The sequence below is a fragment of the Elgaria multicarinata genome, chromosome 10, assembly GCF_023053635.1.
Source record: "Elgaria multicarinata webbii isolate HBS135686 ecotype San Diego chromosome 10, rElgMul1.1.pri, whole genome shotgun sequence".
In the NCBI taxonomy this organism is placed as follows: domain Eukaryota; kingdom Metazoa; phylum Chordata; class Lepidosauria; order Squamata; family Anguidae; genus Elgaria; species Elgaria multicarinata.
In genome coordinates this window covers 81,946,304-81,972,409 of record NC_086180.1, presented here as the reverse complement: position 1 = coordinate 81,972,409, position 26,106 = coordinate 81,946,304, and the positions used below count along the sequence as shown (strand labels likewise).

Here is a 26,106-nt window from a genome sequence, read left to right as displayed (position 1 = left end):
TGTATAAAATGCAGTTTATTATGATGTAGCATATGTGGGCAGGGAAAATACATTGATGCTTGCGATGCATTTTATGTGGCTCCTTTATTCACATGTTATATTCCCCTTCCTCCGGTAGCTGATAGTAATCTATTGCAACATTTCCCCCCTATGCTTTTAAGGACAAGCTGAAAAAAATAAATAAAACCAGGCAAAGCCCACAAAATGATAAAACAACCCAAGAAAAAGAGGCAAAATTCAGCATGCTTCCTATGAAATAAATCTGAACCTGGACTCTGTTTTCTGTCTTATATTGCCATTCTCAGGTTGAACTCCACGCAATGTTATGACTATGTCCAATTTAATCTAATGGAGGGTGTCAAGATGTGAATCGCTCTTAAATAATGAAATTCATTGTGATAGGAATAGCTTAGCTAAACCTTGCTCACATCCCGGTAAGCAGACATATATTTTTGTATTTTTTATAGGTGGATACAGTGCAGACCTCGCACCCCCCTGGCCACATTGAGGAATCGTGTAAAATGAATGTATGTGCTCGTAAGTGAAATATTTATGAATGAAGCTCCAACTTAGTATATGTTGGATCATAAAAAGACCCGTGACCTGTGTTCAACAATATCATTTTAAGAAATCGATTCCCAAGAGGCGGGGTCACTGCAAGGCTCAAAAAGACATTGAAATCAAAAGTTCATTATTTTTCAAACAAACTCTTGAATCATTCTTATTTTTTTAAGAAAAATATATATGTGTGTGTGAGTGTGTAAATGAGAAATTCAAATTACCTCTTGGGATGATTGTTTATTTGGGAAGAGCAATGAACGGAATAAAGAGAACTGAAGGGATGTGAGAAAGGTTTCTGTAAGGCGAAATGGTCAACTGTGGACGAGAAACATCACGTGCCATCTTGTGTAGGACTATGAATTGGAGAACAAGACTTACCCTCTGCGATCTGCCTGTGAGAAGACTGGAAAGCTATCAAAGAAATTCATCCAATTAGTGTTTTAGTTCGTGACTGGGGAGACAATGGAAGATGGAGATAAGTTCAAAATGCTTGAAGTAAGAAATTAGCTATGCTATGTAGGTTTTAAATAAAATCCCTTAAGCATGTGCTAGATCAACAAAGAAAATGGTATCTATACCTCAGAACTGATTCTGGGGAAAAAAGTAATCAGAACAAATCCCATCATTTAGAAATGTCGGTGGGAAAATATGGATTGGACCCCTCTGGCTGTGCTGAGTAAGATATTCAGAAGTTACGTATGGGAAAAGGAAAAAAGAAAAGCCCTGTAATATTCCTTGTCAGGAAACTGAAATATCAAGAAGCGGTCTGCTGAACTACAGTATATGTATTTTAAAATGTGTGACTGCTAAGTTTTGATTTATTTTTGAGGTTATGAAGGTTACATATATGGAATGAAAATGGTCTTTCCCAATTGGAGCTACATTACAAAAGGAGGGGGTTTCAGTTTAATTAAAAGGGAATCTGCATGACATAAGCACCATCTTTGCATTTCTCATTCTTGTTAAGCTTAATATGTCATAACAATTCAAAGACTATATCTGTCTATATTTTATAGCCAAGCGATAAAAGAATATATTTGAACACATTTGGAAATTAGAAAAAATGGTACAGTCCACAGGTAACAACCACCCATGGATTGTTTAAAGCATGGGTTGTTGGGGTGACTTGGGCCTTAGCTAGACCTAAGGTTTATCCCGGGATTGTCCCAAGGTCATCCCTGTTCATGTAAATGACACACAGGATATCCCGGGAGCAGGCAGGGATGACCCCGGGACGATCCCGGGATAAACCTTAGGTCTAGCTAAGGCCTCTGTTGCTTAAACCATGGGTTCATGGGGCCTCCTGTGTACTCGCCACTTCTGCTTTGCACCCGGTTTCTCAAGTAACCCAGGACCTTTGATGTGACATCCAAATCTGGAACTCTGAACTGTTGAGTGACAGACAACCTAGAATTTGAACCCATGGTTTGTTGTTGGTTTAGAAGTTTGGGTCATTTGTTCTTCAACAACCCAGAGTTCAAGCAACCCAGGAATGGGGCATTGTTTCAGAAACTGGCTGCAGAGTGGAAGTGTTAACTGGTTAGGAGACAACATGCTCTCTCACTCCTACATGGCCCTGACAATTCATGGGTTAAGTAGCCCATGAATTGCTGTTACATCTGAACAAAGTAATTGGGTTGAATACAGAGAAAAGCATGTGGAATGGGGCTGGCAGAAGTATACTTCCCTGTGCCCTCCGCCCCGCAGTTGATTTGTGTTCTGATAGAGGGAGGCTGTAGCATTCTTTTTCCAAATAATCATCTCATTCAGATACATCATTTCCATCATCCGCAAGAGATGCAGGGGGCTTTCAAAGTATTAGTGTCTGTTTCAGGGTTTTGCTTTGACTTGTTGCTTACCTGTAAACTGTAAATTCACCTTATTCAGACGACTGGTTTATATCTGATATATTTATATGAAGATGTTATGTTGTTGCATTCATTAATAAATTGAATACCTATACAATTACTTGACTTCACAATATGCCTTTTCTAATATTCAAAGTTCAGTGCTGACGGTCACATTTCCAGGGCACAATCTTGCCAAAGTTAAGCATGCTTTAGTCCTGTCGATTTCCGTGAGAGGAATTAAGCTTTCCCATTGAAAACACCAGAAAATAAAAGTGTTTAATTTTGGTTTGATTATGCCCTTTCTGTTTCATTGTTATGCTTTTTTTTCCTTTTGCATTAAATCACACATGATCCTCACTATTCCGTTCCCCCTTTTAACTGGGTGGCCTGATCACTTTTGGTAATCATTCTCAGGTGGAGGAATCTATGATATGGTAGAAGTTTTTGACCTCTTTATTGTATTAAGAATATATTATCAAATTTCAGAGTCTGTACACTTCTACTGTATTGATTTTTCTGTCAGCAAAATCAATAAGTAAAATTAAAAATTTTAAAAAATCTATTCCTTCATTTTAATTTTTGTTTTTTTGTAATTGCTTTATCGTTCTAAGTACATATTTTGTTTGCTTAACCTTTAAGTGTTTTTTTTTTAAAAAAAGAGAGAATGCTTTGGTATAGAGCTTCAGTAATGCTGAATAAAATACACCACTGCACATTTATACCGGACAAAAGGAAAGGGAATTTTGGAGATGAGAGACAGAGAGAAACAGGAAAGGTTTCCATATATTATCTTTTGCATTCTACAAGGGGACGTTTTGATGTGATTTCATATTGACTGCCCCACCCCCATGCCAGAATGTTCTGGATGTTGCAGCATTCCAGGACGTGGGTGAGGGGATCGTGACAGTGGGGGGAGAGATTGTTTCCTACACTGTCACCAGAACGGCATCTTGGGAATTCTGGGGTTGGGGGAAATGGTGGCTGCCGGAGCAGTCCCTGAACAAGCTCTGCTGGTTTCACAAGTGGCGGCAAAAAAAAAGTTAAAAGGAAAGAAATAATGAAAGAAATGGAAACTGAATGAATGTGTAACAAACAAATTGGGATGCAACACTGTGCATGTTTAGATAGGGGTGGAAAAGTCTTACAGCTCTTCACATTCCCTAGCCAGCATGTTGGGAGTTGCAGGAGTTGGGTTTTGTTTGTTTTTTCCTTGGGGCTGGCTAACTGGGAATTGCAAGACTTTTTCTGCCTTGCCAGGCAATGCTGGGAGTTGCAGGGCTTTATGTTTGGCTGGAGAATGCTGGGAGTTGTATGGCTTTTTTTTTTTTTTTGGCTGGTTGGGGAACGCTGGAAGGTGTTGGACTTTTTTCCGTCTAAACATGCATAGTGTTGTGCCCTTAATCTTTTAACCATGAAAACAAATAAAGAAGCAAAATAAATATCTCATACCTCCCTACGAAACATAGGCCCCATTCCTGCTTACACTCAAGGCCGACATGTTTTAGCTTAGTGATGGGTGAAACCTTCACTCCTCAGTGTCATTCCTCACTTTTTTAGGTGCACACCTAACACATGGGATGCGTATCCCTAAAAATATATAATATGTGTATGCAACATATGGGTTTGAAAACACATGGAGCATGTTGATTACATTTGTCAGGGATCCTAGTTTGGCTGTAGCTACCTTCCGAGTGCTCACTCCAGATTTGCTTCTCTGTGATGTTGAAATTGCCCTCAATAGTTGCCTGACACTTGAATAGTGGCAACTGAATGTGCAAAACAAGCCCATTGAAATATATTATGATTTTGGATGATTGTTTGAACATTCTGTCTGTAGCATTAGATGTGGGATGCATAGCTCAGTGGTAAAGTACATGCTTTGCACAAAGAAGGACCTGGGTTCATTACTCACCACCTCCAATTAATAGCCAAGGTAGCCCAGCTGGGGAAAACATTGCCTAAGTGTTTAATCCTATAACACTTAACCTGGGGCTAAGTTTCATTGAATTTCAGTGGGACTTAGTTCTGAGTAGACATGCAGACCTTGGAGAGCTGCTGACAGTCTGTGTAGACCAGAGGTGGGGAACCTCAGGTACAGGGGCCAAATCCATCCCCCTGACTCCCCAATCTGGCCCATCATATTTTCCCAGACAGCCATGTTCTCTACCCCTTGCAGCACCCCCTATCCCCTGACCGTCAAGTATTTTCAGTTTTATGCATCCCCCCTCGATTCTAAAAGATCTAAATGCCTTTGGCCCTATCCACCAATGGAATGCAGGCCCTTAGAGCTTCTCTGAACTTGAATGTGGCCCTCAGGCTCAAAGAGGGTCAACAAACCTGGTGTAGACTATTATACTTTACTAGATGGGCCAATATTCTCATTCAGTTGAAGACAGCTTCATAAATTCTAATGCAAATAATCTGAAGACCAAATGGCACATCCTTCAAATCATGCATAGCAGGCAGCCCTCACTGTATTTACCTCACTGTAAGTGTGGATGGCCCCATTTGGATCTGGATTCTGCTCTACAAGGAGGAATTTAAGCTTCCACTTTCTCATTGTCATCCTGAAATTCCACCCCCATGGGTGGGTTAAAGAAAACAAACAAACAAACATCTGCACTGATTCCAATAGAGATTTTTTCTTTTTTTTTTAATATGTCCTCAGTGGGTTGGACTCGATGGCCTCATAGGCCCCTTCCAACTCTTACTATTCTATGATTCTATGGAGGGGGGGTGTAGAATTTTGGGACAAAATGGGAATGTGGAGCTTAAATCTCCCCTCCCAGAGAACCATGGTCCTAGTCTGAATGTAAATAATCCAATACTGATGTAAATAATCCAGTCATGCACAGCTCTGCTATGTGTGATCAGAAGATGCTGTGATCAACATGCAAGAACATCCATCTGTAAATTAGCTCTTAGCCTCTTAAAAATATAAAATAAAACCAGAGTTAACAGTTGATTGTTTTAATTGTGCACCTTTGTGTCCGTAATCATCATTTGACTGATGCAGTGTTACTTTTCTATTTTTCTGTTATCAATTTTCTGCTCAGAAGCTATTTCTGGCACTGGAATCATGAAGAACTTATTGAACAACTGAACTGCACATTCACAGTGTTTAACAGCTAACTGTCTCAAAAGGAATAAAATTACTTCTTTTTTGTCTCCTGCTACCACTCCAATAGGGAAAGGTCAGAGAAACAGTGGGAGACCAAATGAAGGCATATATATCCCCCACTGCTACTGCCAGGACACTGTGGATGTCAGAATTTACAAAATGGAGATTGCGGGAGTAGGCGGGGGGGGGGGGTCGTCTCTTTAAAATGAGCACCTTCCTTCTTGCGTCCTACTGTTTGTTGATTGTTGGATAACGTCTGTTTTTTCTCTGTCTGATGTGAACAAGCAAAAGCTTGTCTGTGTGACTAGTGAAACCCTAATTTTCTTTGATGTTCTTGGATAGAAAAAGACTATCTGTTACTTATCTCAGCTTCAATTCTATCAGTGGCCAGTTGGCACAAGACATTTGGTTGGATCCCCCAACAGTCCATTTGTACCTTTGTAGGGAACATTTTGAAGCAAGTGATCCTAGAACCCATACAGTTAACTCAAAAACCCTGAGGTGAGTTCCCTCACCCTAGGGTGGCTTGACTGATTACATTTCTATGCCACCATTTATATAAGATTCCAGGGTGGTGCACAATATGAATAATTACAAAAAACTAATACAATACAGCCATTGTATTAGTAGCTGTACTACTACTGTTTTAACTCAGAGCCAATAGCCATAATAAAAGACAGCAAATTCAAATTTAAATTACAGTTTCATTTATCAGGGCAGATGGGCAAGTTATACAAATTAAAATACTTGAGTGAAAAGACCTAGCACTGATTTTTTTTTTTTTAAATGGAGTACCTCTCTGGGGGTACTTAGAGCCACCATGGAAAAAGCCCTGTCTTTTGTGATTACGTAGCGCACTTCCAATAAGGAGGTGCCAAGCTTCCAACCCACCCAAGGCTAAGGGAAACCTCTTTGGAGGATTAGTATTGAGATTTCTCAGCAAACTTACACCCGCAGATGACATGAGACAACCTGAGGAATCCCTTAATGGGGATGTTTCACCTGCCCCTCCCCAAAAGAACGCCGTCAACTTTACCCTGAGACCTGTCTTCATTCCTGATTCTGCCCTGTCTTCCTGCAGCTCTACGGAGCAAAGGCAGCAGTCCAGATGGGGGGCTCTGAGACATCTTTGGAGTGCCTGCCCAGATGCCGTAAGACCCTTTGATCCAGTAGCTACTCAATGGGAAGGGTCTACTAAGAAGCAGGGGTTTACTTGGGAGGAGAAGGAAGTCCCAGTTGCAGACTCTGAAGAAGCAGACCCAACTACAGCTGCTTGAAGCAGGAAGAAAGGTAGCTGATAACAGGTTTATAAGTCTTTGGTCTCCTCTCAGATACCTGCTGGGTCAACAACTTCAGCTGAGTGTCTTGCTTGTGGATAAGAAGAGCCTTGGAGTAGCTGCAGAGTTTAAGATAAGGACAGGCTAAAATGGGAAGAAGCACTCTTTCAAGTATTTGGGTTTAAAGATAATTGCCAGCAATTTGAATTGAGCCTAAAAAGCAATAGACAACCAATGCTGTTCTTTTGAGACTGGAGTTATTTGAACCAACCCAGCAGTACTTGTTAAAATTCAGGCAGCCAGAAACTGCATTAATTGGAGCTTCCCCCATGTGTAATGCATTACGGTAACCCAACCAGGAGACTATCAGGGCATGGATCACCATGACCAGATGATCCTGTTCAGAAATGGCTACACCTAGGAAATGAACTGAAGCTAGTAAATGGTACTCCATTCTTTTATGACCACCTGGACCTCTGGTGAGAAAACTGAATCTAGAAGCACAGTCTCACCCCCAAGCTGCCAAGTGCAGCGACCTCCAGATAAGATTGAATACCATTTCTCCCAGCCTGAGAACACTCTACCCACAATGCTGTTATCTTTCCAGGAATCAGCTTCAGTTCATTGGTCCTCATCCAGCTCCAAGCAACCAGCCAGCACCAGCACTCCCCTGACTCAGATGTCAAAGAGAAATAGCATTGAGTGTCATCAGTGTACTGATGGCACTTTATGCCAGATTCTCAGATGACTTCAACCAGCAGCTTGATATAGATATTAAAGAGCATGAGAGATAGAACAGAACACTGGAAGTTACTATGAGCAATGTTATTAAATGCCACTGAGAGGTCAAGGAGAACCAAGAGAGAACTTCCCTTCACTCTCTCTTGTCAGAGGACATCCATCAGGGCAACCGAGATCATTCACTGAACATGGCTTGAAATGGGTCCAGATTATGTTTTACCCCACAGAGCCTGGAGTTGTATTACCAGCACCCTCTCAAGCGCCTTGCCCAAAAGGCTTTTGTGTGTGTGTGTGTGTGTGTGTGAGACCAGGTGATATTTGTTTCAATATTCTGCATCCGGAGCACATTTCTTAAAGAGTGTTCACACAGTTAGGGTGACTGCAAACTACCCTGCTCGTAAGGCAGCATTGCTCACCTCCTGGACCCAACCAATCAGTCCTGTCTAGCTACATGCAATTAGCCAACATGGGCAAGGATTGAGAACACAGATAGTCAGCTCAGCCCCTCCAAGCATCTTGACACCATCCTCAGAAACTGGTCACATCTAACTGGACCAGACAATGCTCTGGATACCTCCATAGAAACTGCTCTAACTTTGGCATCAAGGACGGAGTGGATGTGAGCAATTTTATTCTCAAAATGTGTTGCACACTTGTCACAGCAGACTTTTAATACATCCCTTCTGAGGTTTAGTTGTAAAACACACACCAAACAAAATGTTTTGTACCTAGAAAAGCACTAACCTATTCAAGGATGTGATGGATAAGTAATAATGCTTCATCACCATTGCTGCACAATAATGAGCTCTCACTTGTGTTGGGGCATATTCATTGTGATAAGTGTGCCACTTTCATTTTAGCCTGTTTCTCTGCACCCAACTCCCTGGTAAACCAGCTCACTATTGTCCTTAATCTCTGGGGCCCAGCATCAGTTAGAAATGCAAATCTGAAAATTGACTGAACAACTCTTCTGCAGAGGAAGAGGAAATACTCCTAGATGGTAGCAAGATTCATCCACCTCTTCAGTTCATGGCCAGACCCTTAGTCTGGGTGGGCCACGTTCAAATGAAACACAAGGACATCCAGGGGCAGGGGGGACAATCATAGAAACCCTGGGAAAACCCAATTCTCCCCTTGGTCTCAGGACCATCCCGAGACTGCGGGAGGTGTGGGTGCCCATCCTGCCTGGTGCCATGCTTACTTGAGAGTAAGCATGCCACCAGAAATGGGCATGGAGCCACACAGCGCGGCTCCATGCTCATCAGGGGGGTCAGCAATTTTGCCACCCCTGGGATGGCAGGGAGGGGGAGTTGGGGTTTTTTGTTTTGTTTTTTAAATTACTCACTTTTTTCCTGGAGCGGGGCTTTGCTCTTGGGTGACCAGCCCCACTCATGGGGTGGGGGTGGGAAATGGCGGCTGTGACGTGCCTCTTTCCTCACTCCACATGTGCACCCTGGGGGAGGATCTGGCAATCAAGATATTGCAAGATCCTCTCCCCTCTCTCCCTCCCGGCTGGGAGGTATAGCAAGGACCTATGTTAATGTTGTACTACATACCCAGGTGGACACAGCTGAGAGAGATTATCCCAGCTCGTCCTTCACCTCATTTGTATCCATCACGTTGTTATTTGTATCATCCTTGCAAGTGGTAAGTAAAATAAAACTGATAATTCAGCAAAGCCTTTTCCCCAGGTGGGACTACCTACAGAGAGCATTCTACAGCTGGCTGCCATAGCCAAAAAGGCTCTCTCTGTGGTAGCCACAGCTGGCTAATCTCAGAAGGCGGGGGCACCTGGAGAAAGCCCTCTGATGAAGACCTGAACACATGAGCAGGTACATGCAGAGAAAGAGGTCCTATGCTGTAAAGGACTTCAAAGGTAAGTACTACCACTTTGAATTCTGCTTGGACACAGACCCGCAGCTACTGAAGCTGTTTTGGAACTGGCATAATACGGTCTCTAGTACCGGACCCAGTTAGGAGCTTAGCAGCTGTATTCTTCATGAAACAAAGTTTTAAGCCAGCCTCAGGTGTAACGAGAGCCAATGTGGTGCAACGGTTTGAGAGTAGAGCTAGGACTGAGGTAATCCAGGTTCAGTTCCCCACTCAGCCATAGGTGACTTTGGGCCAGTCACTGACTCTCATCATAACCTACCTCACAGGGTTGTTGTGAAGGTAGAACGGAAAAGATGAGGATCATGTGCACTCCTTGGAGGAAAAGGTGGTGTGTGTGTGTAGCAAATATATAAATAAAATAGTGCAGTAATTGAAGTCTTAGGTTACCACAGCATGGATCATTGTGGTGAGTTTCCTTATCTTGGAGGTGCTGCAGCTGGTGCACCAGTCTAAACTGATGGAAAGCACCGTGTTCCACAGAAGGCAATAAATAAATAAATTCCACCTTGTACTGCCTTGCCTAAACTGGTGCCTCTGCTTTGCCTTCCTCCCAAGGCCTTTTGTGAAACATGGTAGCCTGGGAGGCCCTGGAATGCAGCACAAGGCCTGTTTTAGGGTGCACCTCATCATATCATTAAGTCTTAACGCAAGCATAAGCCACCTGGACTCTTCTTGCACAACTTCATTGTATTTGTCTTCCTTCCCACATTGTCCATTTCCTCCCATTTCAAGGGTGGCTTCATTTTCACTGCTGGCCCAGTGAACGGACAAGAGAAATAAATAAATCCTCAGCTGAAATGATCAGCATAGCACTAGTTTGAATTGCATTTATCCTAGGCTTTAGTTTACTGTGAACGTGTTCTGTTGTTCCTCAAATAAACTCTCTGTCGTTAACTCTTGTTAATTGTTAGTGAAACCCATGGTTAAAGGTTTTGAACTCCCCCCCCCCACCGCCCTGATACCAACATCTGCATAGTACTGCCGTCACAGTAAGAGCTGGCAATTAGTAGTTGTTGTTGTTTTTAAAAATAATTTACTATCTTTTCTAAGAGCTTGACATTTGGAAGGTCTACTGCTTTTTTGCCAAGTTAATTAGAAGAATTTTTAATGTCTGTAGGTCTATTTCTACATTCATCCTAAAAATACATGTGTTTCCTGAATCCATAGATTTTCCTTTGTGAAACTTCCTCCTGTGCTGGAAATGCATTAAACCGTTTTGCTGCAGACATAGACATACGTTTCGATATGGCATTCAGACAACATCTCTTATTTCTTTCTTAGCAAATAATTATTTCCAAGGTCTATGAAAAGCTGAATGCTAAAGATAGCCTGAAAAATATTAAAAAGCCCATAAACATGACTACCCTCATAGTACAGGATATGATGAATGAATCAAATAACTGTATGACATTTGCAGCTTGCCTGTGCTATTCCAATGGTTAAAATTAAGTCATTTGTTTTTGTTAGAACATATCAGAAAACATCTGAAAACCTTAATCATATTATTCCTTGAATTGCCATTGAGGGAGGAGCCATGGCACATGCTTTGCATGCAAAAGGTCCAATGGTACAATCCCCAACATCTCCTGTTAAAAGGGATTTGGGTAACAGGGCCAGGAAAGAGCTCACCCTAAAACACACTCCCCGAACATGATGCCTTCCAGAAGTTTTGGACCACAACTCCCAGAATTCCTGACCATTGGCTCTGCTGGCTGAGGCTTCTGGGAGTTGGAAGTCCCAACTATCTGGAGGGTACCAGGTTGGGGATGTCTGGCCTAAGACCTTGGAGGATTGTTACCAGCAGTAAGTGTAGGCAATACTAAGTAAGATGGTCCAATTGTATGACACAGGCCATGGCTAGACCAGGCCTATATCCTGGGATCGTCCCGGGATCATCCCTGTACATCCAAATGACACACAGGGGATACCGGGAGCAGGCAGGGACAACATTTGCCTGGGATAACCCTTAGGTCTAGCTAAGGCCTCAGTAAAGGGCAGATTCCTAGGCATCCAATTCAGGGCCAGTGTGGAGAAGAGATTAGGGACATAGGAAGCTGTCAGACCATTGCTCCATCTAGTCCAGAATTTTCCACACTGACTGGCAGAGGCTCTCCAGGGTTTAAAGCAGGAATTGTTCCCAATCCTAAGTGGAGATGCCAGGACTTGAACCTGGGTCCTTCTGCATGCAAAGCAGACTTTTGGATATAGAGCAGAGAGAACTCAGAGATTCTTCTTCGTGGTCTCTGTGTAGTCACACTATGAGCTCTGCATAGTGTGACTGCACAGATGACCACTCGAAGAACCACAGTTACAGGTAAGCAACCTGTTCTCATAGTCATTGGGTGGCCTTGACCCAGTCACCATTTCTCAGCTTGTGGTGAGTATGAAGGATACCACTTTGGAGGAAGTCCAAGACAAAAATGCTATGATAGTAATAATCACATGCCCATCAAAACATGCATCCAGGCATGTCAAGAAGGCTCGAATGAGCATTGCCGTGGCTGCTCAGACAATAGCTCATGTGCACACACCTTTCTTGCTTCGTCAGGCTATGTATATCCTAGAAGGAACAGACAAAGAAGGGAAGAGCTGTCTGAAATTAAGCATTGAAACAGACGCTTCTGTCACGGCTGTACGCTGCCCTGTGATTTGATCATGGAGGCAACGTCACAATGTTGGGTGGAGTAAAAAATGCCTGTGCCCATCTTTCCCCCAGTGTATTGGACTTCCACTCCCATCATCCCTGGCCAACATGGCCCCTGGCCAAACTGGCTAAGGAATGTTGGAGTCCCAACACATCTGGAGGGCACAAAGTGGGGAAGGAAGATGTATGACCTTTCTCCCCCTAAGCCGAATGTAGCCCAACCACCATACGTTCTGGCCTGACAGGAATCCCTTTCTATAGAGTGTAGTTGAAATAGTCTGACATTAAAAAAAAAAAAAATCAACGAAAAAGTTCATTTTCTGTGTATTTCCATATAGCATATGGTAAACTTTCTTCTAACAGAATACATTCAGCAGTTCAGCAGCCTGTATTACGTTACACCCCAGACATATTACAAAAAACAAGCAATGTAGCATAAGTTGTAACCTCACAGTTTGAGCTTTTTAGCATGCTTCATTATGGCATACTCAGAATATAAAATATTCTGATTTAGAACTGTACATTGGATGTCCTTTCTCCCTTCAGGTAGATACGATGGTGCTGTGGGGAAAATGAAGCTTTATTTAGCATGAAACTGCACAAGGGCTGCTGAGAGTTTGACAGAGAGCAAACTTCCCCACTGGGATACTCTGCGGACAACTTATACTAGACTTTTGTATTAGTCACTTATCTGAGCGAGAAATGTGTGCCGTTTATTTGTACAAGCCTAAAACCTTTCCCTCTGCCCTAAGGTAACTTCTGAAGGCATGTTTTATGTACTTCAGGGTAAATGTCTACTCTTTGGATCAGTGGTAAACTCTGAATATAAATAAGATTATCGTTGGCATGCAAAAGCTCTGCGGGTTACTCATGCGAACAAGTCTTGTTTGCCTTTTCTCCCAATGGGGATCTGGGTTTTTTGTCGTCCGTCCCCCCCTAGAGTAGGGCAATGAATGTTAAACCAGGCCTGCATAGATTGTGAATCAAAGATGCAGCACACCAATTGTGTCTAGTGGTGCAGGGTAGCCAGGTGTCCTATTTTATAGAAGGCGGTCCTCTGTTTTGGAGAGCTGGCAGAGGATAGCCCTCTGTGTGAAGGTGTCCTCCATTTGAAGACATGGCCAGTCCAAGTCTGATTTAAAGTCAAAGAACCATACGGAGGGAGAGGAGGTAAAGGATTTGAATTTACCCATCTAAAGAATGAGCGGGTCCACAGGTCACCTACTCAATCTTCTCCACTATGATGAGAGATATTGTATTTCTATTCAAATTGTGATTATTTACCGGTGCATGTAAATTTACACCTGAAAATATTATGCAAGCTGTCCTCTGTTGTCCCTTTTTTTTGTCCACCCTATATGAAGACCTTCATCATCATCTTGTTTGGTTGTCTGCCTGGGATTACATACACATTAGGACTGTCTTAAAGCTGCCACAAGACATGGTTGGTGGGCTGTGTTTGACTCAATGGGGCAATCTCAGTAAACATAATCGCTGATTCCTCATTTGAGGCCAGTTCTGTCTGCTTTGCTGGCCCTATGGTGACTCAAGCTGTTATAATCTATCACTGTTGTAGCCAGCCAGCCGCTTCTACTCACGTAACACTGTCAGTCCCATCCAGAAGAAAGGATGCAGGTTGAAAGTTGCCACCCAGCCATTATCCTCGTCGGGTGAGGCTTTCCGACCATAGCTGTATTGCACTGCAATTAAAAAGCAACACAGCACTGGCAGCAGCTGGGAAGAGGTGTCATCAAACAGGCTGGGGAAAGAGGACAAGGCCTTCAGATTTTTTTTTTTTTTTAAAAAAAAGCCACACATCCTCTTGCCTGTAGGGATGGGGAAGGAATTTGTTCAGTTTGCATTTTAGTGGCCCTGTTCAGCGAACACGCGAAACTATGAGGGTTAAAGTGTTTTGTGCTAAACAGTATGGCTTAACATGCCATGTGAACTATTCCTAACCATGGTGGCTAAATAACCATGGTTTAAACATGCTAATTAACCACTTGATGCAAAAGGGTTAGTGGCCTAACCATGATTTAGCATGTTGTCTGAACAGGCCCCGTGTGAACTTACCCAATTTTGCTCTTTCAAACTTGTATGCAACCCAAAATTCAGTTCTCCTCCAAATGCGCAGTTCTCTGTATTTTGCAAAGGAGGTTTCCAATCAAAATATGCACCCAAAGAGGCAGGTATTTATTTATTTATGCTTATATACCGCTTAATATAATAAAGTCCTTAAGTAATTTACTTTTTTTTTTGCAAAACACATTTAAATACACCATTAAAAGCAATTTCAAATGCAGTAACAATACAAATCACAATTAAAATGCCCTGTTCAAACAATTCCATCTAGAATAACAATACAGCACAATACAAGGAAGAATAAGATGGAGCAGCAGATGAGCAATTAATTACAAGCCAGAGAAAATCTGGATGAACAAGTATGTTTCCAGGAGGTGTTCAGAACATACCTGATTTTCTGCCATCCAATCTTCCTCTTCCCTTAGGCATTTGGCAGCATATGATGAAGTTTTAATAAGGTCCTGAATTTTTCTCACTGCTGACTGTTTAAAATTGTTTTAGGTATTTGAGTGTTGTCTGTATGTTTTTTATGTAAATGGGTTTTATACTGTATTTTACTGTACAGTATTTTTAAGGTTTTAATCTTTGTAAACTGCCCAGAGAACTTCAGCTATTGGGCGGTATTGAAATATAATAAACAAAATGGTCCATCTAGCCCAGTATTTTCTACCCTGCTGGGGCTTCTGGGAATTGATGTCCAAACCTGGGCTGAACTTTTCTGCATGCAGAGCGTGTGCCTCTCCACTGAGCTATGGGTTGGGGCAGCGTTACAAATCAAAATGAGAAGCACGTGATCAGGGGTGTAATTTCTTTGAGGCTACAGCCAGGTTTGCATCAATAGGTTCCAGTAAATCTGAAATAATGTTATTCAGTAATCAGACATGAATATCCATTGCAATGATGTTTCTGTACGTCAAACTTACTGCATTACTGACGACTGAATGAGAGAGGTTCCGGATGCAGCTGAATATTTTATTCATGCGGTTATGCATCATGCATCGGAAACTGCAATGCGTTCCTTTGTTTTGTTTGGATCATTCTCATCAAGAGTGCAGCTATTGATCTATAGAACCATCCATCTGGCTGCACTGCAAAGCTACAGTCAGGCTGTGATGCCTGCTGATATGCTCGCATTGTTTCTGTATGGCCGGCTTTGGCAATCATCACATGAAATGGCTCCTTGAGTGTTCATGACATTGAATGTTTCTCTGCAATTATAACATTGCCATCCTCTGTAGGAAGGCATCACTTTCCAGAAAGAGGACTTCCAACTGCAGGCGGTTGAGCGTTAACATCCAGTTTTATGGAATGCATTACTTTAAGTGGTGCATTAATAAAATAAAATGGAGAACTCAGAAAGAAAAAAAACATGACTTGGGCCGTTGCTAGATGAGGACTTAGCCCGGTGTGAGGCCCGGGCTCCCTGCTGTGCATGCAGACGACGCACAGGGGATCCTGGGGTCAGGCCGGGCTAAGTCCTCCCTTGACCAGATCCACTTGTGGCCCGGCGTTTCTGCAGCCCCGGAAAAGCTACTTCCATGGCTTTTCCCGGCTGCTTGCTTACTCGCAAGTAGCTGGGAGAAACCGAGCACTGTGCCCATCAGGCCGGGGTGTGTGTGTGATGGGGGCCGGGGGAAAGAGCGGACCCAGCAGGAGAGATGGGGGGGGAAGAGCGGAGCCACGGACGGGGGGTGGGCGCGGAGGGGGCATCGGACATGGCAGGCGGGTGATCGGGTGGGCATGGCGAGTGGGCTGGTGAGCGGGCAGGGGGGGCATCAGACATGGCGGACGGGGGGGGAGAAGAACAGGGCCAGGGCAAGGAGATCGGGGACGGGTGAGCGAGCGGGCAGGGGGGCATCAGACATTGTGGGGGGGGAAGTAGGGGCAGGGGGAGCGGGGAACCCTTTATTTTTTTAAAAAAAGCCTTACCTTTCTGTTGGTGTGCTCCTGCGCACATGGCCCTTTAATAAAAAAAATGGAGGACGTGATGGGGCTTTCCCTTACCCCGTCTCATGTTACGTCTAGCTAGGGGCGACAGCCCATGCTAGCTGCAGCGCGGCCTCGCCCCGACTCCCCCCCCCCCGGATTATCAGGTAGGTCTAGCAAGGCCCCACGTCTAATAATCATCAGCAGTCCTTTCAGTTGTTACAGAATTGTGGACCTGGAGAAGTATTTCTGTGTTACAATGAGTTTCTATAAATTGTGACTGCCTCGCTGCATGGAACCTCCTGAACGTGCAGGCTCCCAATATTCCTATGCCCTGCCAGGCTGAAGCCAGCAGAGCAAGAGGAGCAGTGGAGGTGAGCTTGGCCTTCCAATCTCCTAATCAGCTTGTCGGTCTAAGATGCTTTGGAGGGGAAGAAAGGAGGCTGGAAGAGGCTCAGGAAAGATCATATCTTTGAGACCCTGGTCTCGCCCCCTTCCTTCCCACTGGCATGTCCTCTTTTTCAGTTGTCCAACCTCGGAGAGGCAGCCAGTGTGGTTCTCTCTATGTGGGTGGCAAAGGGTTGGGAGCTGTCTCTGACCTCGGAAGGGATTTTCCAAGCCTTCCTATGGTCCCTGGGATGGCTCTCTAAAAGAAGCCTGGACCTTGGAGAGGGGAGAAAGGAGGCATGACAGTGAGCAGAGCAGGGAGGAGACTGGAGAGGCCCAGGATATCCTTCCCTCCCCCTCCAAAGTGCCCTTGATAGATGGACTACAAAAAAAGAAAGGAGATCAGATGATGGGGAGGCGAAGATCACCTCCCCTGCTCCTCCTGTCCTGCTGCCGGCAGGACATGTGAATCTCGGAAAGTCCAAGTTCGGGAGCTTCCAAGCAGTGAGGGTGCAGTCCACAGGATTTGTGCTAAAATGAATTAGACCCACCAGAATCTAGATGGGCCTTCTGCTTGCTGCCTCTGGAGGCTACCAAAAAAAAAAAAAAAAAGGAAAAAAGAAAGGGCTAGATTTGGGAGGCTGTGTTCAGTTTGGATTACCAAGAGCATTTTGGGGTGGGGGGATCCCACTGAAATAAATACCATGTGTCCCGACAAAGGGCTATAGTTAAGCAGGTCCCATGTTCAATCACCAGCATCTCCAGGTAGAGCTGGGAAAGACTCCTGCCTAAACCCCTGGAATCAGTGTAGACGGTACTGAACTAGATGGATCAATGATCTCACTTACTCAAAGGCTGGTTCCGAAATCCTGAAGATGACAGAACTATGTCGACTTCAAGCACAGGCAGCTCCAGAGGAGGGTGGGGGTTCAGAGGGGCAATGACTCCAGCCCTACAAGTATTTCTTATTCCCTCCCCCCTTCCAATGCTGAATGCCCAGGATTGCTAGAAGGAATGGCATTTTTCAAATACAAATGATAACTGACTCATAAACTAGAAATTAAACTAAGCCTGCTCTGCTAAGCATGCTGCCATGAAAGTTAACACCACAAAATTAATAGGACTTCAGAGAATACATGTCTAAGATGGGAGTTGTAACTTAGCTGAGTGGATGCATTTGGATTGATTAATTGAAGCAGTTGTGGTGCAGTTAGGTAATTTGAGACTCTGGATGGAGTGGTCTCATGCCTCCTCTCCTTAGATGGCAAAGGGTCTTGCTTTGCTTCCTTTGAAATGGGGGTAAGCCAACCTTGCTGCAATTGGGGCCCTTCTGCTCATTCTGTTACAAGGGGTCTTGGGTGCTGCCCCAAAGTCCTGTCCTGACGACACCACTTGATTACATGTGATGCATTGATGAATTAGAGTTACCTGCCCAATCAAATGGTATTAGGAAGAGACAGTGAAGGCTGGTGACTATGGTGTCAGTGGAGCTGTGAATCTGCTCTGGGTTTCACAACACTAAGGAAGCTATCCAAGGTGTGGGACCCATTTTGGTGGTAGGATTCAGCATGTTGGACAATTCCTCCACTGGAAAAAGATAAAGCCTAGAGTTGTAAATTGTGCAAGGATGGGTGAGCAGCTTCCTCTGTGGGTTGATCCTTTGGCTTCATTGCACCTTTAATTATTTCATTTGTATATTTCCCATGACACAATCGTGGATTGCTTGCGTTGCTAACGGTAAAAGATATCTAAAGCCAATCCAATTCAGTTGTGACCACTTTGATGTATACATGAAATTCAATTCTTCTTTCATTTCTCCTTCTTTGTCTAAAATGTTTTTTAGAGTGTCATTATCAGGGCATCCATAGATTAGGTGTAAAAACAAACAGTCCTCAATCCATTCATTTGCCAACTGGATAAATGTCCTGAAGAACGATACAGTGTTTTAGCCTCATGCTATGTTTTCTAAAGCTGCATCAATTTAGGGCTGGCTTTTCTATAGGCAATCACTTTGATGCTCCATTTTAGTGCATGAATTCTTTCAAGGAGACGTGGAACTGAGGCCAACTGGGCTTATTGCCAGTCAGTTCACTCAGCTATGATTTCATTCAAATGAGTTGTGTTGAGCTTGCTCTATCCTAAGTAACTTCATCCTATCATAATCTGTTCTTAATAGGAGAAAGAAATGCAGTCCCTTCGGTAACCTGCAAGATCAGCCTTGGGCTGCTGTTATGAGACCAAGATGAAACGTTTACCCGGGGTTTAGCGGCAGCTTCAGTCATGATCTGTTTTGATCACGGCTTAATAATACCTTATTGTTTGCAACCATCTGTAGGCTTTTCAAATCATACAACCTGCAGATCGTACAACCTGTGCAGAGCCAGTTCAGCAGTTGGCACCTTAGCCTAAATTAACAGCTGCTTTATTCCATATTGCAGCATTGAAAAAAGGGATTAGACAGCCTGATCCCTACGTGGACTGAAGCGACGGGATAAAAATATGCACAACCTCTAGAGAATTCTCCTAGATTGTGACACAAAAGAGGAGTGTGTGTTAGTATGAACAGGAATGTTTGAGCATCGTTATATTTCATTGTGAAGTATCTGATCCAAGCTAAACATCACAGGGAATGTGGAAATGCTGCTAAGCTGTGCCTCTCTCCCCAGTTATGCGTAGCTGAAAAATTCAAATGGAAAGACATCATTACAATAGTGTTTCTCCACCACTGGAACTTTTGGGCTGTCACTTGTGGAGGATGGAAGGGAAATATGTGATGACGTCACATCATGTTTTTCAAGTGCACATTATTAGGGAGATAGGAGCGGCAGCTTGGGTCATGTGTGCCTTTGAATCTGAGGGCTCATCTACACCAAGCAGGATATTCCACAATGAAAGCAGTATGAAAGAAGTATATAAAAGGCAGGAGCCACACTGCTGCTTTATAGCGGTATTGAAGTGCACTGCAGGAACTACACTACCGCTTTACAGTGGTATTGAAGTACACTGACAACTGTTGCAGCCCATTGACACATCTACACCAAGCAGGATATAGCACTATGAAAGCAGTATATGGTATGTGTCATGGTCCCCAACAGTTGTCAGTGCACTTCAATACCACTATAAAGCAGTAGTGTGGCTCTTGCATTTTATATACCGCTTTCATACCACTTTCATAATGGAATATCTGCTTGGTGTAGATGAGCCCTGAATCTGAATTGTGTGCCTTCCCATAAGGCAGCTTGATGACCTCCAGGTGTTGTAGACTTCAGTTCCCATCGGTCTCAGGCAGTATGGCCAGGGGTCAGAAATACTGTGAGTTGTACTTAAAATAACTGGAGGGCACTAACAGCACAAGTCATAGGGGAAAGGAATCTACTCCCTGATACAAATTGGAGCTTGCCAGACAAGAGACCCTAGAGCCAGAAACTCTCGAACACTCAGAAACAGCACCTGGCAGTGCAGAAGGCATAAGCTAAGTGAGAGGCTCAGGGGCAGAAAACTCCTGCTTTAAGGCTCTCCATTCTTCAGGAAGTGGATGGAGCCCAGGATGAGGAGATTGGCCCAAGAAAAATAACAGGCCTCAATTATGATCCAGACCTTTTCAGAGTGACTTGTCTGCACAGAGCTACTCATGTCATCCAACTCCAGCTTGATACTATCTGTTATTAAACGACTGAGCCATCCTCAGGTCCTTGTCACAGCTCCCACTTGTGATCAGGACAGAGCATTTTCTGAAGGATCGGTGACTGTACGTTTGAGTCCGAGAATTCAGTCTTCTGAGTGAAGCCAATTTATGTTTCGTTCTACTAACAAATGCCAAAATCTCACTGAGTGGTAATCCCATCTCTGTGCGACACCACTTCAGAAGTACAGGCAAGGACTCGCTTGAAGGGATGGTAATCCGTACTGAAAATTCCCTCCGCATGTCAGTGAGTTCTTGAGTTATGTTTTTGTTGACATGCTAGATTTCTATAATAGGCAACTCTCCCCCGCACACACGAATTCTGAAATGGTATAGCCGTTTCACAAATGTATTAAAGAAATAAATAAACATAGCATGGGAAAGAGAAAGTACTTGCATTTCTTATTTATTTGTTTAATTATTTATTACATTTGTATCCCACCTTTTTTCCTTCTCAAGGAACCCAAGGCAGCACACATCATCCTCCCCCCTCTCCATTTCATCCTCACAACAACAACCCTGTTGTTGGGCTGAGAGTCTGTGACTGGCCCAAGTGAGCTTCCATAGCTGGGCGGGGATTAGAACCCGGGTCTCCTGACTCCAAGGCCTTAGCTAGAGCTGAGGAGCTCTGAGCCCCATGTGTGGGTCCCAAATCCTCGTGAGGAACCAGGACAAACCACGACACCCGGCCACACATTCCGTGGTCTCTGGCTCAGCCCGGGGCCATGGAAAACTGGGCTCAAAGGGTAGGGCAAGATCCCGGGGCAAGGGAGGGAGCATCCCTCCCTGATCCTGGGATCCCCTGTGCATCATGTGAATGCACAGGGATGATCCCAGGCATCCTATTCAAAATCTTGTGACTGTGTGCGTTAGTGCTGGCCTGAAGGATTTGTTCTAGCTTTTTTGGCATTTTGTGGGGATTGGGAAAGTGCCCCCTGAATATCAAATCAATCTTTGGGGCTGGGATTCTAAGAACTTGTGTGTGGGGGGAAGGGGTTTCATACCTCCTAAATATGAGCAGGCCTAGAGTCTTTTCTTTTTAGCTTAAGAAAAACCATCGCTCAACTGCCTATGGCAGCCTGTCAGCATTCCTGAGCAGAATGCCCTGTGGGACAGATAAGACTACACCGTGATGTAATTTTCCCATGATGTGTGAAGGGCGATGCAATTCTCCAGAAGTTTTGGCCTACAAGTCCCATCATCCCTAGCCAACATAGCCAATGATAGGAGTTCTAGGCCAAAACATTTGGAGGGATGGGGCACAAGTTGCTCACAGGGCATTCTCTACAGGAACACTGCCAAGTTGTAATTTGAAGTAGGGGGCAAGGCATTTTTTCTGATTAAAAAGGGGGAAGAAAAGATCTCAAGCATTGTTTTTAAATGTAAGAAACCCCCCCCCCCAATTTAAAATTTGCCTGCCCTCTGAAGATTAATCCACTGTTGGAGGGAGGAAAGGTTGCCTTACTCACCTTCCAAAGCATGTGAAATTCAGCTGGACCAAATACTTTGGCCCATCACTAACGTCATGGCTTCTGTCCTCTTCCAGTGCTGCCATCAGCCTGCCCCATCACAAGCATTCTTTTGCCAGCTCAGCAAGTCTTAGGATGAAGCCATTAGTCATTGAGATATTGACACCAGGTGGAAAATAGTGCATGTCGGACCATCTTGATTGAATTACTGCGGTTTTCTGCTAATTAAAAGTGTAGCTGACCTATTGGAGAACAAATGCAAAGCGAAGCACAGAAGATGATTTAAAAGGCAAAGGGACTTTGGTCATCAAAGTGAAGGAAAAAAGAATATGCATTTGTAATATCTACCTGCTACTGTTCCTGTGCTACTCAGAAAGGGTAACGTGCATTAGGGTAATCATAATTCTGAATTCACTTTATGGCTATTGATCTGCCACTGTATCACACTGTTGAGGGACTACTGTAGCTGTCTGGATAGAAACGTACTTTAGGCTGCAACAAAGGGAGAGAGAATTACTCTGCAGAACGAATGACAGCAATGCAGATTTTCTAATCATTTCTTGCCAAGGCCAACTGATGGGGGCCACTGTAGCACAGAATCCCAATGAAGCTGAGTCCAACTCTCCTTATTACCAAGAATAGATGACGTTGCTTGTTTGAAACTGTTGCCTGCCAGTAGGTTGACTCTACCCTTCCCTTACTGTCAGAAAGTAGTGACAATGGCCATAAAATAACCACCCTCCTCCTGCTATATTTCTTTCTTTCAAATAAAAAAGATATGGGGAAAGCTAAAATGTCTTTCTTAATGGTGGTGAGTTCCCCAACTTTTTCCATAGGAGATCAAAGGCATGTGAAACAAGGAGAAACAGAAGAGTGGAGATAGAGAAGCCAAAATTAGTATATTCTGGGCTGAGAATATGAATTCAGGCTCCTCCTAATGCTTTCCTTTAATTAGAGATTGGAGAGCAGCCCTGTGCTTGCCCTGAAAATGAACTGGGCCCGACTCAAATGCTCAGCCCTCCGCCCCAACCCCCATAGTAGGCTGGCCACTTGTGAATCACCCATTACTAAAATAAGAGGACAAAAGAGAACAGCCTTTTGCATAACATTTGCATTTGCTAATTTATACGTATAGACGCAAATTTAGAAATTATTATTATAATTTAAATAGAAATAGCATGCAGCTCATAATGTAGAAGGCTGTGGCTTGGAGTGGGTGAAACTCACTTTGGCTGATGCTCACTCCAGTGCCGTCCACCCCTGCTTGCAGGGTGAGCCTCTTCTGAGTCTTGGCTTGGCCAGGTGAGGATTTGGCAGCTGCCCACCCCATTCATGCCTTTACCCTTGAGTCAATGGGACCTTTAAGGCTGCCATTGACACAGGAAGGGGAAGTGCACAATTTTGGTGTGTGGGCAGGTGGCTGCCCAGCGCTTGCCAGGACCTCGGTCCACGCTCATGTTAAGAGTGCCTGACTGGATCCAGGGGGGTGGATCTGGTGATGAGGGTGTCTGCCAGACTCCCGGACCCAGTTGGGCACTTGCGGCATCCCTATCTGTGACCAGGGGACACATATGCCTGCCTATTCAATCTGCTGCCCAGGTGCGAAGTGTTAATGGGCAACAATTATCTTTAAATCAGAGTAGGCCAGGACAACCCTTTAAATAGAAACTCTCATCTATAGAAACTATCATCTACATGGCCAGCATGATCCCTATAAAGGTATTCCAGGACAGGTTCGCCCATTGGATTGAGCTCCTCTTTTCTTACGATGGAGTGCCTCTAACATATCCTCATGCTACACCTGCCAACATTCTCAGGATTTGGGTCTGAAACCTGCCAGTCAATATGGCTGCCCAAGAACACTGCAGACTGCACAGCTAGATCCCTGGTTTGAGTGCAATGCTATCCTAGAGCAACATACATTTCCTTGCACTGCCAAACAGAGAGCCTGGCAAGCTCATGGAGGGATACGAGGTATAAGGTAAATGAGTCCTGAGACTCGAAGCCAGTGTTCAAATTGCATGTTTTTCATTAGGCTTGGGCGCTTTGAGTGGTTCAGGAAATCAAGCCAAGCTCAGTTCTGCTTATGCTTACAGGGCTGTGCTTGCTTCAATTGCTTCATAGGACATTTTTTGCGAGTACCACCACAGCTCACAACACCTCTCACCTCTACCTGGATATTCATTTTAGTGGGCTCCATATGTAGGCCTCGTTAACAATTTAAGCCAACCCATCAGGGTAGATGTGGAAAATGTTTCCAGTCCCTCTTCACTGAAAGGGTTAATTTGAGGACACTCTCTCTCTCTCTCTCTCTTTTAATAGGGTTATACTGAAGCAACTATTACATTGTTTCACTTAATGGCAATTGATGTTGGAAAGCATAATGAACTTCCAGAGATCTCTCGGAACAACTGTTGCTAATCACAACAGCATTATTATCATCTCCTGTTTGTATTAAGTAACTACCAGTCTGTTTATGGAGGTTAAAGTATACATACATTTTTAAACTGATTTCAGTGTCACTGTGTAATTCACAGATGTTTTATCATCCCTGTCATTGTTCATTCATAGCTCTCTGCAGTCTCTACTGTGAACAAAACTTTTTTAAAAATGCAGACTCTGTATAGGCCTTTCAGTTAACTTGAACGATGAAACGTGGGATATATGGTGCCTTTTGCTGAATATTTCATTGATTGACAGACAATGTGGTTTCTCACAAACACACGCAAATCTCACCTACTTTCATAGGGACAAATGGCGCCACAAAAGTGGGAAAGCGATATTAAGTGCAGCATTAGTTAACACTGCCTCTTTTTCTCCGTGAGTTTATCACTATTTATTTATTTATTACATTTCTATACCACCCAATAGCCGGAGCTCTGGGCGGTTCACAAAATAATTTAGGAAGCATTCAGCACCAACAAATAGAAATAGTTTGATCCAGGATAGACTAGGAAGTGATTTTGCTGAACATGTAGGGTCACAAGGTTATGAATTAAGCTTGCTATTGACATATGCTGCAGGAAATTATTTTGAATGACTTTACCCATTTTCAAATCTAAAGAAAAGATGGATAACCATACCAAGAGATTTCATTGAAAGGGATTCTATTGGCTACTCATTGGGAGTGGGCCAACACTACACTGGCTAAACCTCAAATTTGTGTTCCATATAGAAATACGCAACATGTACTGATGCCTTTTGTACGTTGGGCTTCTGGGTACACTATGCTTCTATCACAGCCAAATTCTGGGTGGCAATTAATTCTGTTTGCAAGCGTTCAGTGGTATACATCCAAAAAGGTGTGATAGATAGATAGACATAAATATTAGTCCTGTGATGAAAATGCCTCCTAATTTTTTTTCAACCGTTCTCATTCCATTTCATTGAAAATAAATTGCTTTAGAAATTAAATCCAAAGAAGAATATTTCAGAGAAATTCTCATGGGTTCAGGTTTCTTGTGCTTACCTTACTTAGGAGGGGGGCAAGGAGCATGCATGACTATTGTGCCTTGCCTTGTACAATCATGTCTCCGCTAGCCTGTAGCATCCTTGGCTTCGCACACTTCAATTGAAGCCCAGGTGAAGACATCCTTTCTCCCATAGGGCTTTTTTTTCTGATCAGGAAGTGCAGGCAGCCTGGAGTAATAGAGAGTTCTTGTACAGAAAGAAAACACACACACAGCACCCTTGGCTGCCTCACGGTGATTAGGTAAGCTCATAGACACCACAAAATAAATTATAAATCATGCTAAAAATGAGATAGAACAATGGATGTTTCTTTTGGAGGGGGGGAGGAAAGATTTAGAAAATTGGAGGACAGATTTTGGCACAGCACTAGCTCCACCTCTTCCCTGGGCACAACACAGCCCCCCCCCCCACACACACACGTGAAGGATGCAAAATGGGGCCGGGCTGCCAACATAGTTGCCATTTGCAACAAAAGTGCCCCAAACCTTTAGAAAAAAGAAGCTGTGCTACAACTCCTGGTGAGCCCTAACTGTCGGAAACTGTTGAGGATTTATCCTCCCCCTGGATAAATTCCTCCTAATTTCTCTGCCCTCAAATAGGGCAGAGAATTTCAAGAGGCTGTTTGCACACAGCCCTAATCAATATAGATGGACGTTTATTAAATTCATCTGGGATTGTCAACATGTACGTTGAGATGTGGGGCCGAGCTGGTGCATGGCATGCAGACCAGCAAAAGGATACTTAACTGGTTTAGGTTGTGTCTGAAGATACCATCCAAGCGACGCAAATGCTCTCCCGAATTTTGTGTTTTCACACCTACTGTAGAAGCTTAACACCATTTCATTTGTTTGCAACACCATCTGTAATATGTTTTGAATTTAAAAAGGTCTAGATTAAAAGCACAGATACCTCCCAGCAAACATGGAGAAAAGCACATAATGCTCCTGAAATCTGATGCATGAACAGAGACAGTGTCATACCAGACAGAGTGCTAGACCTAAT

At 43.7% G+C, this 26,106-nt stretch overlaps 1 protein-coding gene across 4 annotated transcripts in view; it reads left to right on the top strand.

Annotated features, from left to right (window-relative positions):
• PCDH7 (protocadherin 7) overlaps positions 1-26,106 on the top strand; it is a 461,646-nt gene that overhangs the window by 69,514 nt on the left and 366,026 nt on the right. Inside the window, exon 2 of one of the 4 annotated variants that reach the window (XM_063136151.1) lies at positions 468-1,155. The exons of the other annotated variants lie outside the window; for them this stretch is intronic. Coding sequence (XP_062992221.1) covers positions 468-545 — 78 coding nt within the window. The 3' untranslated portion in view covers positions 546-1,155. Of the gene's footprint in view, positions 1-467; positions 1,156-26,106 lie in introns of those variants that run through there. 4 annotated transcript variants of the gene reach the window in all.